The sequence below is a fragment of the Nycticebus coucang genome, chromosome 10, assembly GCF_027406575.1.
Source record: "Nycticebus coucang isolate mNycCou1 chromosome 10, mNycCou1.pri, whole genome shotgun sequence".
NCBI classification, from domain to species: Eukaryota; Metazoa; Chordata; class Mammalia; order Primates; family Lorisidae; genus Nycticebus; species Nycticebus coucang.
The window spans coordinates 3,474,493-3,491,628 of NC_069789.1; the positions used below are offsets into that span (position 1 = coordinate 3,474,493).

At 35.5% G+C, this 17,136-nt stretch overlaps 1 protein-coding gene across 7 annotated transcripts in view; it reads right to left on the reverse strand.

The window, feature by feature from the left end:
• ADGRL3 (adhesion G protein-coupled receptor L3) overlaps positions 1-17,136 on the reverse strand; it is a 784,489-nt gene that overhangs the window by 489,070 nt on the left and 278,283 nt on the right. For all 7 annotated transcript variants that reach the window (XM_053607086.1, XM_053607089.1, XM_053607085.1 and 4 more), the window contains exon 3: positions 6,031-6,253. In XM_053607086.1, coding sequence (XP_053463061.1) covers positions 6,031-6,085 — 55 coding nt within the window. In that variant the 5' untranslated portion in view covers positions 6,086-6,253. The remainder of the gene's footprint in view (positions 1-6,030; positions 6,254-17,136) is intronic.

Genomic DNA, 17,136 nt, shown 5'->3' on the forward strand with positions numbered 1-17,136 from the left:
TATATATTCCATGCTTCTCAAATAGTAACAATATAAAAAGTCTAAATGTAAGAAAATGCCATTTTATTCTCAATACGTTACTCATAGTGTATCACTGCAACATGAGTCACATAGAACATCTCTTGCAAGTACAAAGGCAAAAGAAAATCATTTCCCAATTGATAACTTGTATAGTGGGTATTTAGGAAGATTTTTAAACAAATCTTTACATATGAAATAAAGCTAGAAGCCACACATATTTGTAGTGTACATTGTGACATTAGAGATTGGGCAGTTAACTTATAAAATACAGACAGTAGCACTCCACAGCTGACCACCTCCCTACACTGACCACCTCAAGTTGACCTAAATATCATAGACCAGATATGCACCACATATACGTCCTTGTGCTGACCTCGTCCACTGTTAACCAGTTTGTTACAGTCCCTTAGGAGGTCAACTGACAGAGGTCCTACTGTTACAGAGGTTTAAAACTCAGTACAAGTTGCCTAATACAGATGGTGTTGGATGTGTTAATAGTAACCTCATACAAAATTACCATGACATAGATTTTTCTGTATAATGTATTTGGCCGTAAAACATAGTTATATGACTGCAGATACTACAAATTACCTAGGCTGGCACACATTATAAACACTTCAAGGATGATTAATTCCTAAAAATAAAAAGTTAAGCAGAGCTTAGAAGTCAACTTGACTCTTTTACAACTAATAAAACATGTCTTCATAGAAAGAATTATATTTTATGTAGTAAAATGTTATGTAGTAAAAAGTAATTTTCTACTTTTTCAAGTTCCAAGCTTCCTATCTTGTTAGAAGTTAATAATATACTTGGATGTTATTTTAAGTCATTGACATACTATTATTATGATTCCAAAATAGATAAATGATAAAATGAAAATTGTAGAGAAACATATAAGTACTAAATATATACGCACCTAATCATTGTTTTGTTTCTACTGTTTATTACATCTTTGTGAACATAATAAAAAATACCTGTCAAGGCCATGGATATATACAGATGCCAATGCAAGTTTAATAACAAAAGACTTGCAGAAGTGGTTTTTTTTTTTTTTTTTTTTTTTGTAGAGACAGAGTCTCACTTTATTGCCCTCGGTAGAGTGCCGTGGCCTCACACAGCTCACAGCAACCTCCAACTCCTGGGCTCAAGCGATTCTCTTGCCTCAGCCTCCCGAGTAGCTGGGACTACAGGCACCCGCCACAACACCCAGCTATTTTTTGGTTGCAGTTCAGCCGGGGCCAGGTTTGAACCTGCCACCCTCGGTATATGGGGCCGGAAGTGGTTTTAAGAGAATTTTTTAAAATCTTATTTTATTCTGTAACGATGCTATAAAAATATTGTTCCCTGTTACTCATGACGCCATTCCCCATTGCACTAAAGATCCTGTTTTCTACCTATTCAAAGGTGACTCAGTTTACAAGTGAATTTAGCTGGCATGTAGTTAAAGTATTGGAGCACCGCAATCAACTTCCGATCTCCCAATCCACTGGGGCTTGTCTTGTGTGAAGTTACCTCCCAGTTCAAGGTCTCACACTGGAAACTGACATTCCTTTATTGCTAATCAGAATGAGACCCTGGTACCTATATTATCACAGGGTGACTGTTCTCCAATTGCCTTCTTTTCCTTTGCTCTGTCTATCAACAGAGTGACAAAGAAGGAAGACTTTCTCTTTCTGTGACACTACAGTATTGCACAGCAAAGAACTGGCCAGCTGATCCAGCTGCTGCTCTTTACTCCTGATGGGTCTCATTGCATTATAGATACAGGTTTTATGGCTCTATAGAAAGGGGAGGGGACACAGTCATGGAAAACCAAAAAAGAGAATACAGAGGCACACGGAGACACAGAATGTGGACAGATAAACATAGAACCAGGGACATTTTCTGCTTTAAAAATTGTGTATCTATATATACGAAATGCTGATGTAGGAATTACTATTGTTTTCCTGTATAAAACATTGGCCAGACTTTCTAAGGCATTATGAAGATCATCCAATTAGCATAACATTATCAGGATTAATTCCTTACCTGAGTTCCTAATTTTATCCGTGTAGAAGTCATGAAAAAATACATCACTGACAATTACATGTGACCAATTAAAGAGTGGGCTGAGCATTCCTACTTAATAGCCATAATTTCATTTAGATATTCATAATATTGATAACATTTTTGTTTAGATGGTTAGAAATGTCTGGCAAAACTTAAAGCCTGAGGTTCAAATAGAAAAATATTTCTTTTAATTCCCAGGGTGCAAATAAAAATAATTATGTATTATCCTTCCCTAGTGCTTAGAGATTTATCTCTACCTTGAGTTAAGTAAGGGGTAGGAAAAAAAATGTAAGATTTGCCAAATGTCAAGCACTATATTAGAATTTATACATACATTATTTTTTATTTATTTTTATTTATTTATTTTTTTTTTGTAGTTTTTGGCCAGGGCTGGGTTTGAACCTACCACCACCTCCAGCACATGGGACTGGCATCCTACTCCTTTGAGCCACAGGCGCCGTCACTATACATACATTATTTTATCCATTTGTTAAAGTAACTCTGCAAGGAAAAATCAGACTGTCTTGCAGACAAAAAATAGACTTAAATTTTTAGGTTACAGTAAGCTTCTTGAGGGAAGATATATTAACCCTAGCCCTAAATAGTGTTGACTATTACATCTTTAGCATCTAGCACAGTTCTTTTTGGCTCATTTTGAGTGATAAATTATATATTTTTAAATAGTTTACAGGAGAACAGAGGTACAGAGCTCATAGGTGGCAGAGCTGGGATTTTATCTGAGGCCTGTCAGACTTCCAAACCCATTCAGTCTGTCCCAAGAACACAAAAGAGGCGTATGTAGGGGAAATGGGAAATTGAAGCTAAAGATAACTTTACTTATAAAATATTCATTACAAAATTTTACAAAGCAATGGCCAACATGTGGAGAATAGTGTAAATATTTTGTGTATTTCACAATGAATATTTTGTAAATAAAGGTACATTTAGCTATGATTTCCCATCTTCCCCGTGCATGGTGACTTCTGAGACATCCTGGAGAGAGGAGTGTCTTTGATGGGAATGGACATCCACTGTCTTTAAGAGCAGAGCTCAGAAGCCAGGTCCTCGTTGGTAAATCCCCTCTGGGTCACCTGACAGCTGTGTAACTTCAGTCACTTAATCACTCAGAATCTCCGTGTCTTTATCTGCAGAAGGATCGCGGTGACAACCATAATCACAGCAATACACACATGGGATTATATGAAGGGTTATGTGAACTAATACATCTAAAGTATATGGCTATAAGATCAGTAATCATCATTATTATTTTCTCTGGAGAAAGGGATAAATTAACTTTATCCAAAAAAGTTAATTCCCAATAGGCAAATACAGCAAGCTGGACATCTCCACAGCGGTAGGCAAGATGTCAGCAGAGGATGTTTGGCAAACAAAAGTATTTCTGTACCTGGCAGACGTTTTGGCTTATCATCATCGAAGGCAGCGTTCTCAACCTGTGGGGCGTGACCCCTTTTTAACAATGAAAATACATTGTGGCATTAGGAAGGTTGAGAACTACTGATCTATGGTTTCAAGCTATGCAAAATTCCTTTAAGGCAGAACTGATGGGGACTAAAAATTCCTACCCTATTATATTTCAGCAATTGATCAAAGGTGCATTTTTCTATTTATGAACAAGTTAGGTTTCAAAAGCCTGTTCATAAAGACCTTCTTTCACATGTGAGAAGTGGTAACACAGAGGCAAAAGGGAAGGCCTGTTATAGAAGGCTGGCAAAACCAGCTTGCATTTTCTCCAGTGCAAAGTTTTAAAATACCAAGAAAGGTAATCAGGCTAAAATATATTCATAGAAAACTTCTGTTTTGCTTAGTGTAATATGGTTCAAAAACCAAGATAATACTGAATAGTCCACTTAAAATGGAAGAGATTAATTTTTGGCCCCAAATATTTTACCTACCAAGTCCACCTTCTGTGTGTCCTATCGTTATTTTAGGGGTTGGTAAATAATTCTCAAAGGGGTGTGTGTGTGTGTGTGTGTGTGTGTGTGTGTAGGGCGTTTAATACAGACTACCAGGCCCCCAAACAAAACCCGTGATCTATGACTCACCCATACTTGGGGCCCCCCAAAAATCAGGTGTCTATTTTGGGAGATCAGTAATTTCAACTCTGAAAAGGGCATCTTTCTTACAATGTCTATTTCTGCTGTTTTTAACTTTATTTCTTCTAACAAGGATGATTTTAAATTGACCTTTTAAACATGAATTGTATGTGCAAATTTATATATGCATATAAAAATAAATTAGAGAGATAGATTGAATGACGAAGGAAATTAATATATTTGAGCCCTAAAATGTGTTGTGTACTGTGGACTCTTTAGATACACTATTTATTTTATTTTTAAAATAACTTTTCAAGCAAAGTATTTGAATAACATAAAAAAATCTAATTTGAATCACCTTTAAATACATGGATAATTAAAAAGGCACTTATTTGAAGTGGCGTGATTATTTTCTTGTCCCCTATCACAAAATATTCTATGTGCTCATGTACAGTATGGGAAGGTGTCAGTCTATGATTTTTAAAAACAGTTTGACATTTTTGACAAATTTACCTTGCTTATAATAAGATAGTTGTATAAGTAGGATTTTACTCTAATTTTAAAAAATGTATTTTCCTTATATTATAGAGACTTGTTCAAGAACAAAGTATGTTACATCAAGGCAAATTTCAAGGAAAACTTTAAAGGAGTCAGAAGTTGGGCAGTGCCTGTGGCTCAAGGAGTAGGGCACCGACCCCATATGCCGGAGGTGGCGGGTTCAAACCCAGCCCTGGACAAAAAAAAAAAAAAAAAGAGAGAGAGAGAAGTGATACTACCCAGTTTATAATGACAGCAAATGCAGCTCAAGTTGAAACTTGGGAACACAGGCCAAATTTGGAACTGCATTAGTGGTGAACTACAATGGGCTTCTGTAGTCAATTAAAAACCAAAAGTGAGCTAAAGAGGCTAAAAATTCATTTCAGCTGCTTGCTACACTATAATATTCTGAGACCTCCTAGGCAGTGGCAAATACAGCTGTGTCCCTTTTTCTTTGCTGTAATTACCATCCATGTGTGAGATGGTAACTATAAGACTTTCATCTTAGTGCAAAATCAGGGATAATTAGCCAAAGAACTTTAAGCTGTGAAAGAGGAGCATTGCATGTGGACTTTACTAGTTTTTAGAAAGATTCAGTGAATATTACACAGAGTTCTACAAAATAGAAATGTGCTGCTTATGTATGGAATGGTCACGTTTGTAAAATTTGCAAAGATACATCATTTCTAAACTGTTCTAAATATTAAGATGTCAAAATAAACAGAGTACATGGGTTTATTCAGGATATATCAGCATGTATCCATAAAGGTACGATATCTAAACATGAAAGCCTATGTTTCCATCTGTATTATTTTGTTGGTGGGTTTGTTTAGTTATTGGTGTGTGTTTTTGCATTGAAAGGTATATTATAGAAACAATTTCTTTTAACTGAGAGGGGATAGTATGCCTCTTGTGTATTAATGATTGGACCGAGCAGTAAACACTTAGAAAAAATAATTACTAGGGGTGGGTAAGCAGCTATTTTTTGTTTCATTCAAATGTTCACACTTAATGACCTTAAACTGGGTTTTAAATATAAAAATGTGTAAGTCAAAAATTCACAGTCAATGATACAATTAATAAATTCAGCTGATTTTCCACCTGGGTGGCAAAAATAAAAAAGAAAACATGGAAAGGTTTTCTTTAAAATGCCCTTTGGTTATAAATACATTTCATTAGGCACTTTCAGAAATCCAACTTAGTCTTAATTATTGCAGCTTCAAATATATATTATGTTCTTTCAACTTACTCGAATAACTATGGGCTATGAAAGCTACAAAATCTCAGAGCAAAGATTTCAAAGGAAAGGTCTAGTATGAAGAAGTGAGACAGGGTTCAGCGTTGCACAGAATCTACTGAACGGTCTTACCGTGAACAGCTGGTGCCAAGAGCATCATGATGACCAGCAGCTGTGCTGACCACATGGCTGTGCGCTCAGGTGTGAGAGTTTCCCAATGATGAGTGTTCAAACGTGAAACGCAATGGGTGTACTTCTGATTCCTCTTCTGTATTCCAAAACGGATGATTTAAAAAAAAATAAAATACAAAGAAAATTCCCAAAAACAGAAACAGCAATATCCCAAATCTGAAACCTACAAAAAGAAAAAAGAGAGAAAAAAAAATGTTATCAAATACAGATACTTTTACCTTAATTTCCTCAACATTTATTTCCTTCTAAAACATGTTTTTCTCTTTCTTCCTTATTTTAATACATGTAAGCATCATTTATGAAATAAGTAAGCAACTTAAAAGACATTTTTATGCACATATTAACCTAGAGGGCATATCACAGTCCCCACGTGAATAAAATAAACAATTTAGTCTCTAAGGACAAAGTGCCTTAAATATATTGGTTTTAATATGTAAAAAGAGAGTCGGGGCATCATTTGCATAAGCATTTTCCACAAATATAATTTTCTACTCACACTGTAATAAAATCCACTATCACCATGAATAAGTTAACTTACATATTCATTCAAAAATTATTCTGCATTAATTTTCTCAGCATTTTTTTTTTTAGATTTTTTTTTAAGATCAGCGAGCCTCGCAGATTTTTGTTTACAAAAGATGTTACTCTTTCTGTTGATTAACTAAAATTTCAATATTGAAAATGAAGGCAAGGTATTGCCTAAATCACAATTTATGATTATTAAAGACAGACTATACCTAAAATAACATTTCCTTTGTGTCATCCTACAAAGCCTATTTCTAAGAACAAACTAATAGATATAAATGAAATTGGAACACAGCTCCAACAGTTACTGCATTCAACAGAGGTTTACTGAGATCCCCCTGAAATGCAAACCTCTAGGCTGGAAATATGGACTAGAAGATTGAATAAAACATACAACCTCTTCTTCCAATTTAAAATGAGAAATCTGGGTGGCGCCTGTGGCTCAAAGGAGTAGGGCGCTGGCCCCATATACCGGAGGTGGCGGGTTCAAACCTGGCCCCAGCCAAAAAAAAAAATAATAAATAATAATAATATAATAAAATAAAATTCTTGCACTGTCGGAAACAGAAGAGGAAGGAATGCAGACAGGAGAAGGTGGAAAAGAGATAACGTGTAAGGTACAAATCAGATCTGATCAAGCAGGGAGTTTTAGGAAAGTGGAGAGGATTACGCAGTTCGGGAGATCTGGATGAGGATGGATAAAATTTCACCAAGAGAGTAGTTGGAGGAACAGCAGCCTGAGTTAAGGGGATGTACGGTCAAGGTAAAGAGGTAGTAAAAGATGGCATTTTGTAGAGCCGCAAGCATCTGGTTTGTTAGGGGTAAGGAGCAGAAGCAAATTATACAGAGAACACAGCAGGGCAGGGTAAGGAGTCTGGAGGTTGTGAACACCGACATCAGATCTCTTTAACTGGTTTCAATTCAAGAATTTTGTAACATTTACAGGCAAGAAATAGGCCAGTCCTAGTGGCTCACTCCTGTAATCCTAGCACTCTGGGAGGCCACGGTGGATGGCTTGAGCTCAGGAGTTGGAGACCAGCCTCAGCAAGAGGGAGACCCCCACCTCTACTAAAATTAGAAAAACTAGCCGGGAGTGGTGGCTACTCAGGAGGCTGAGGCAGGAGGATCGCTGGTTTCCCAAGAGTTTGAGGTTGCTGTGAGCTATAACTGCACCGCACTCTACACAGGACGATAGAATGTGACTTTGTCTCAAAAACAAATAAATCAACACAAAAGGCATTGCAAGGACTCTCTTTTAGGGGTAAATACGAACAAATGGGTACAGACCTCTATATTATCCCTAAATATTCAAACACTTCATTGTGAATTTAATTTGTGTAAATGATCTTCTGTTTAAATAAGGAGCTAGGGAGCCTGGAGGTGTAACGAAAACAGAAGTATTAAATGAATCATTACATTAATAAACCATCTAGTATTTACTTAACATCACATCACACAAAAAGTAAGGCATCGTTGGTGTTTTTACCCGAGTTCCAAATTTGCATTAACCCTGCTGAGCAGCCACTATGCTACCTGAGATCAAATAATGAACCCAGAGAATTACAACACTTGTCATATAGAAAGTGATATAGTTACAAATTGAGTAGAGACTACTTATATGGAGAGATGTATATTTTATAATACATTCAAGTTGAATACAACTGGGAAGAGATTCCATTTATAGTTCAGTGTGGACCTGCCTGGACCTAGAACTGAAATGTGGCCATATTTCCTCAGTCCTTTAATTTTGCATAATTTAAAAAAAAATTACAATATTGTCATCAAATATGAAACATCAGAAAATCTAAGGCACGAGAAGCCGAGTGAACAGAGGAAATAACAGGAGCTCTGGAGAGAGAAAAAGACCAGTTCAAAGTCCTCTCCAAGTTGTGAGTTACATGGATGACCATGGAAAGATGACTTCAATTTTCTATTCCTGAATCTTCACATCTGAATTTAATATTTATTTTATCAGGTAGTTTAAGGCTTCAACAAAGTAATATAGAAAGAACCTATAACAACTCCTGGCAAGGGCAGGCATCCAATAAATGAGGAAAATCCTTCTTCTAATGTAATAATAAGTTTATATTCAAAAGTGGGGCTATCAATAGTCAATGACATTACATTTAGTAGTGAGTGGGATGAAAAAACTTTTGATAGGAGCTTATGAAAGTGGTCCACTGAAGATGGCGATGGAATCGGGAGGTACATTGTTAACATCGTGCTTTTAGAGATTAAATTAGTCCTGGTATGTAGGAGACCCCGGAGAGAAAGGAGAAGATCTTAGGTAATCAGCTCACTAACAACATTTGCCAGCTAGTGTGCTGGGAGCTCGCAGTCACCTCCAAGTTCAGCATTGTGATTTAAAATACATATTATTTGAAGGAAAATCTCCAACAGTTTGAAAGTCATCAAAAAACTCATGTTACAGGTTTCATCAGTGTGAAAGTAAAACAAAATCAGGAGGGAAAACAGAATGAAAAAAACACAGGATGGGTTCAGAGGATACAGAAGTTAGACCAGGCTGGGAGTGTGCAGAGCAGTTAAGGAATAAAAAGATCACTCCACTGAAACTTCGAGACATGTCTCCGTTCTTCATTCATTTCCTACTATCTATCTCCGATGTAAGTTTCAGAGAGATCAGAGCAAGAAAGACTTATTTACATTCTCTTAATGTTAAGGTGAATTTTTTTCCTGTCCAGTTAATTTTAAGGTTGACCTTAATGTTAAGCTGACTTAAAAAAAAAAATCTTTCAAGCAACAAAAGTCTCAGTCTCTATACATTCCTGAAACAGTCAGCAACCCATTTTTTTTTTAATGCTTACGTAACCACACATCTCGTTATAATTATATTTTAAATCATTACCATTTGATGCTAAATTAGAGAACAAATAATGCAGGAAGGTAATTTTAAAAGAAAGTTTTCTGGGAGAAAAGTCTCATCTAATTGTCTTTCAGGTAATGTTATGATCTAATAAATGTCAATTCATGTTTGGGAACAAATTTATATTTCATGATCATGGCTATTTCTGGCTTTAGGGCTACATGTCTTTTATCCATGAAACAGACTGATGTTTTACACAGGATCATTTTCTTGTGAAGTGCCCTTGAATTAACCTCTTTCCTGAGATCCTATAAGGCTTATGATTGGAGTTTCTTCCCAGCAGGTTTTGGTAATATTTGCCTCCATTGGTATGTTCAACTGGAAATAAAATCAATAGGTTTTAAATTAAAGGTAAGTATGATTGCAATAATGCAACAAGTTTCAACAACAGTTCAATTCTGTGATAATCAGATAATTAAAACTAAAAAAGCACCTCTTTTTCTATCAATATATAAAATTTGTAAAATAGATCCTTTGCTCTTTAAAAATAAAAGCATTCATAAAATCTCAAATATTCATCATAATTAGTTGGGAAAAAATTAGTCTACGTGAACACACTACTGTTTAAAAGGATATCCCATAAATTAACAACTATTTTACAATGTCATTTATCATACTAATAAGAGATTCAGTTTTATTTTCCCCAGGGAAATAGAAATTAAAAAGGGCAAGCAAGCTACAGTTACAACATTCAGAACATCACAGAAATCATCCTTAAAGTAAATAAATCCATTTCAAACAGAAAAAAGTGACTCAATTCCAAAATCCACAGAGTACCAAGAAAAATAGCCCTGTGCCTCATAATAATAGCTAATATTCCTACATAAGTCACTCTTCTAAAAGTTTTCCATGTATTAAATATTTAATCACTTAGTTGATCTAACTATAAGCATCATTGTTAATACTACAAAGAATGGGACCCAGAAGGAAGGGTCCACTTTATTCCTTGTTGGTGAATGAGGGAACTGTGGGGTAAGGAGCACAGGAACCACGGAGTTCACAAGGTGAAAAATATCAGAGCCCAGATTTGTACGTAAACAGACCCAAGTCTTGAGCTTGCAGTCGCTGGATTCCCCTGCCTCTGTTCCCTCCTGTTAATTACAGAGTCTGTACACACCTTGTGTGAAGGGGAGGAGCATTGCAGTTAGGTGTGATCGGTGTTTATTTGCAGTGTTCAAACAAACTTCAGCTCATGGGAATCATGCCCTAAACAGAAGCCCTTCAACATCTTTACTTCTAAGCAATCCCTACTCCACAACACGTATGTCATTGGTACATCTGAATAGATACCAGTGACCCATTTAAATCGTGATTGCCTTGGTGAATGAGGGGCGTGGTCACAGAGTTCAGGAGGGGACTAGCTTAGGAACCAAGATTGCAGAGGTTCCTGGGAGCCAGACAAAGGCTTCTCAAGTTACAGAAAAAGTTGAAAACAACTAGAAAATATATATATATACTTCCCAAATAAAAGCTTTGAAAAGATTCCCAAATATAATATAATTTCAAATTTGCATGGATGTTTAATTCCATCATTAAAGTATTTTTCCTAAAAAGAGAACTGAGATTATTTTGAACTGAAAATGAGTATATTTATCTTCCAAGTAGAATTACTTAGAAATTTCTCATATTTAATTTCAAGATACAAATTGGTGAATGATAGATAAAATTATCCTCAAATTTTTCTAATATTTACCAGATTTTTACTATTTAAAGAGTTTCTGTGACAAGGAACAGACCGATGATGCCTTATGTGAAGTTACGTTTTTCATCATTTTATAAGTGAAATCATCTGAGTAGTTCACGTTGGACAACTGTGTCAATATATCATATCTAGTGGCCTCGTCTGTTACAACTGAAATTCCAGGGTTTGACTTAAAACCAAGATAAACCTATCTTAGCCTGAGCAATTCTAAATATCATTACCAAGGCATTACTGTCAGAGAGAAGAGGTGGGAGGGTAGAAGGAGGGATGGTAATTGGTCGGACTTCACCTATGATGCGTATTGCAAGGGTACAGGTCAAATCTATTAAGAGTAGAGTATAAATGTCTTAACACAATAACTAAGTGAGGTGAAGGCTATGTTAACCAGTTTGATGTAAGCATTCCAAATTGTATATAAAATCAGCACATTGTACCCCATAAATGCATTAATGTACATGGTTATGATTCAATTAAAAAATCAGGTAAGGGTGGCGCCTGTAGCTCAAGGAGTAGGGCGCTGGTCCCATATGCCGGAGGTGGTGGGTTCAAACCCAGCCCTGGCCAAAAACCACAAAAAAAAAAAAAAAAATCAGGTAAAATAATTGGTAAAAGTTATTTTCATAACTAGATACAATGGACTTTAAATATCATATTAGATAGCCAGAATCATATTAAACTACAGTGAGAGTTTCAGGGACTAAACTAGGAAACATCTCATTTTTCAATGCTATTTGTTTGAAGACAATGACAGTGTCTAAATATTTAACAACTGACTTAAAGTCTAAACTAGAGAAGCTGTAAGAATTGAGCTAGCAAAGCTGAATTCATCTTACTCCATCTCCTTCTAGCAGATAAGGAAAAAAAAATACGTGTCTACTTGCACTATCTCTGAACATGTTCCAAAAATACGAGCTAGAGGGCGGCGCCTGTGGCTAAAGGAGTAGGGCGCCGGTCCCATATGCCAGAGGTGGCGGGTTCAAACCCAGCCCCGGCCAAAAACCACACACACACACACACACACACACACACACACACACAAAAAGCTTAATTTGGGCGGCGCCTGTGGCTCAGAGGAGTAGGGCGCCGGCCCCATATGTCAGAGGTGGCAGGTTCAAACCCAGCCCCGGCCAAAAATAAACAAACAAAAAAAACAATATGAGCTAGATTAGGGTCATATGGTTTCATTATTTCAGTCATCATGAGTAGTAAGTCCCACAAATCTTTTCCACACAAATTATTTGACTTTAAACCCCTGATATTCACATTATTTAAAAATTGCAGTGTCATTTTTTACAAGTAATTTAAATAAATATTAATAAGAAAGAGATTACAGTGTATCATTGAAACAAACCAAAATGTAACAAAGTCCAAAGATAATTCCCTTAGAATCTCTTTTTATAAAAAGGACATCTGGGTAATATGTTTTAAAAATGTTGTTCTTCAGATTATGAAAGGAATGCATTGCCTTTTGTGAATCAAAAAATATTACAATATAGTTTTTCTACGGCCCATCCCTGTGGTTAGTATATCAGTAGCAGCCAGGCAGGAGAGAGAATTTCGCAGCTACCTTATCTCAGTAGGGTATACCTGGACAGCTCTCAAATTAAACGCCTTCCTTAAGAGCCCATTATGGAGGATTAGCACCTAAAACACCCACAGGGAGTCAGGGACAATTAACCGCTGGGACAGTTTCTAAGGTCAGGCCACACTACACCGTATTTCTCCTGCAACTTTAGCCTGCCTGGGAGTTTATTTAAACACATACTTATGGTTTTAAAATCAACAGTTAACACTGGTTTATCAAGACACAGTTTGAAAACATGAATACATAAACACATTTTTATAGTAATGGCTTGATAATTAATATTTATACACAGGTACCGAATTATGAAAAACAGGTTGTTGTATAAAAGTTATCTTTGAAGATAGCTATGTGAACCCCACAGTGTAGCCTTCCTGGGGAAGAAAACACTCAGTAATTTTAGTATTGAAGTTCTCAATATAGATTAAGTTATTCCTTTGTAAGAATACTTTTAAAACATCCAACTCAGTAGAATAATAATCATAACTGCTATTTTTCGGGTATTGACACACTAACATCATTTTATACACATAATTTCATTTCACTCTATAATAGTACAAGGAGAGAAAGTATAAGATAGCAATATTGACATTCCATTTTCCAGGATATGGAGGTCTATTCTGCCATCAAAAATATCTCCTCAGTTTTAGGATTTTAATTGGTAGAAAAACTGAAAACCAGGAGGTGAGGAGAAATCAGAACAAAGCCATCCTTTTGTTCCATTTGCCTCACTTGGGTTCGTCCTATCAGTGTAGAAACTGACCTGGAGCAGAATTATGGTCCAGGGACAAGTTAGAAAAAGTATGAGAAGGCAATAAATCCTTTGGAAAAGGAATTACAGATGGGTTTGGCAAATATATCTAAATGTATGATAAGGACGTATTTACAGAAAGCACCTGAGACAGGTCCTGGGTAGAAGCCCATAATTGAAGAATTTTGTAATAGACCTCACTATACTTAATTATTAAGTATATTAATTATTAATATACTTATTTATTAATGCCCATGTCATATATATTTTATATAAATGTACATATAACTGTATGTGATAGCATAGTTTTATGCTATGCATGTATTTAAGTAATAAATATTACAACTGTAAAATTTTTATAATTTTCGTTACCAATGTAGAGACTGTGAATTCATAATCAATGCCTTCATTTAATTACTATATATATACATATATACATTTTGTATACTTTGTTATATTTTCCAACATGCATGTGTCACTTAAAAAATCCCAGTGAATGACTGTAAAGATGTCTATACAAATAATACTATACATTCTGTGATAGAGAGAAATAATTAAATCCATTGAGAATCTTAGCTTTAATTAAGATGATAGGTAAACTCAGAAAAGTTTGGCTTCAAGGGAAGAGCATCACTTAAGAAAAGACAATTTCATTAAGAAATGTGAAAGGGAAGGAAGTGTTAAACAGGAACATGAACAAACCTATCTAACCCAGACGTCTTTGAACTACAGATGTCTTTGAACTACAGACTCCACGTGCCCACGCTATTCAAAGAACTCAAAAATTGGAAATTTCAATTTTGATTTGAGTCAGACAGCATTCGATAAGGTGATGTTTTTATTTCCCATTAGATCACAAAATACACAATTATAACAAGTTACACTTGAGTTAATTTAGGTCAAATAGCAACCCATTCTAAATAGAGAATTATACCATTGAAAGAAAACCTTAAAAATAGTAGCATGAAAAATGCTGTCAAAAATCATTTGACAAGGCATTTTTTTTAAAGACAAAGCCTGCAAGAAACTTTTCATTATATTTTATTAAGACATCCCCTAAAAAGGTTTAATGGCTCCTATTTTTAATTAAAGATACCACCATTTTGATCCCTGAAAAATGCCTTTTTTCTCTTTGGTGAAAAATGTCTTTCAGTTATTTAGTTTAAAAGAATACATTGATGTTTCAGTAAATAACTCAGCTCTTTGTTCAGGCTTTCCTTGGCCGAGCGGTGATTCGCAAGGACAGCAGCACCCAGGTTCCAAAGCAACACGAATTGGCAAATTGTACAGAAAGACATACAGTGTCATTGCTGAATCCTTGGCTCCAGCCAGAAAGAAAGCAAGGGAATACAGACTGACCAGGACGGAAAATCCAGCAGAATCAACCACACTGGCAGATGATTACAGACACGAAGCCTTTTAAATTAACATTCTATTTACAATATTCTCAAAATTTATTTCACAGTGGCGAAAGATAAAGAGCCAAGTAGATAATTTTTTTTGTCAATTTATTTTTAGATTTATTTACTCTCTTGAATTTTTTTTTTTTTATTAAATCATAGCTGTGTACATTAATGCAGTCATGGGGTACAATGTGCTGGTTTTATATACAATTTGAAATATTTTCATCACACTGGTTAACATAGCCTTCACGGCATTTTCTGAGTTATTGTCTTAAGACATTTCTATTCCACACCTAGTAAACTGTAAGATGAACCCTTGTAAGATGCACGGTAGGTGTGGTCTCACCAGCTCTTACATGTTCACATGGATGGAGATGGAACATATTCTTCTTAGCAAACTATCTCAGAATGGAAGACAAAGTATCCAAATGTACTCAGCCTTACTATGAAACCAATTTATAGTTTTCTTATGAAAGCTGTAACCAAATTATAGCCCAAGAAGAAGGGGAAAGGGGAGAAGGAGGGGAGGGGAGAGGGGAGGATGGGTGGAGGGAGGGAAAATTTTTTTTTTTAATTTAGTAACTATATTTGTGCTAAGTTTTGAGAGCTGAAAATTTTCTGAGTTGGAGTAATTAGAAACCTTTTTGTTACCAGTTTTAGAATCAATAGTTACCTGTTGTTTGGTTTTATTTTTTTCTACAGTTTCTGCAATTATTGAACAGCACAGGTTTAAAAGCTAACCCAAAGATCATTTTCGTTTAAACTTTGATTTATGTTTCAGTTTTACTTTAAAATAAGATGCTTCCTGACATATCTCAGGACAATGACACCCAGGAAGAAAATATATTCTAGATTTTATGAAGATATACCATAGTGATTAGTTTATTTTATTTTATTTTTATTTATTTATTTTTTTTGTGGTTTTTGGCTGGGGCTGGGTTTGAAGCTGCCACCTCTGGCATATGGGACCGGCGCCCTACTCCTTGAGCCACAGGCGCCACCCTATAGCAATTAGTTTAAAAAAATTTATTCCTGAAGCCTGAGTCTAATCACAAAGTTAATATCCTCTAATATTTAGAACAATATTTAGCCTGATCCCATCGCAGGCTGGGCAAGAGACTTGAAGAGAAACTTCTCTGAAGAAGACAGGCGCACGGCCTTCAGACACATGAAAAAATGCTCATCATCCTTAATCATCAGAGAAATGCAAATCAAAACTACTTTGAGATATCATCTAACTCCAGTAAGATTAGCCCATATCACAAAATCCCAAGACCAGAGATGTTGGCGTGGATGTGGAGAAAGGGGAACACTTCTACACTGCTGGTGGGAATGCACACTAATATATTCCTTTTGGAAAGATGTTTGGAGAACACTTAGAGAACTAAAAATAGATCTGCCATTCGATCCTACAATTCCTCTACTAGGTACATATCCAGAAGACCAAAAATTACATTATAACAGATATATTTGTACAAGAATGTTTATTGCAGTCCAATTCATAATTGCTAAGTCATGGAAGAAGCCCAAGTGCCCATGGACCCACGAAAGGATTAATAAATTGTGGTATATGTACACCATAGAATATTATGCAGCATTAAAAAAGATGGAGACTTTATCTCTTTCATGTTTACATGGATGGAGCTGGAACATATTCTTCTTAGCAAAGTATCTCAAGAATGGAAGAAAAAGTATCCAATGTACTCAGCCCTACTATGAAACTAATTTATGGCTTTCATATGAAAGCTATAACCCAGTTATAACCCAAGAATAGGGGGAAGGGGAGAAGGAGAGGAGTGAGGGGGGAAGATGGGCAGAGGGAGGTTGATTAGTGGGATTACACCTGCGGTGCATCTTACAAGGGTACATGTGAAGCTTAGTAAATGTAGAATATAAATGTCTTAACATAATAACTAAGAAAATGCCAGGAAGGTATGTTAACCAGTGTGATGAAAATGTGTCAAACGGTCTATAAAACCAGTGTATGGTGCCCCATGATTGCATTAATCTACACAGCTATGATTTAATAAAAAAATAATTAATTAAAATTAAAATTAAAATAAAGGGAAGATGCTTTTTCTCTTTGGAAAACAAAGACTATTTAATCTACTAAATAAAACAGTAGCCTAATCATAAAGTTTATATATTTTAATATTTTTTTCTAAAACTTAAATGGAAGATATTTTTTTTTCCTGTGGA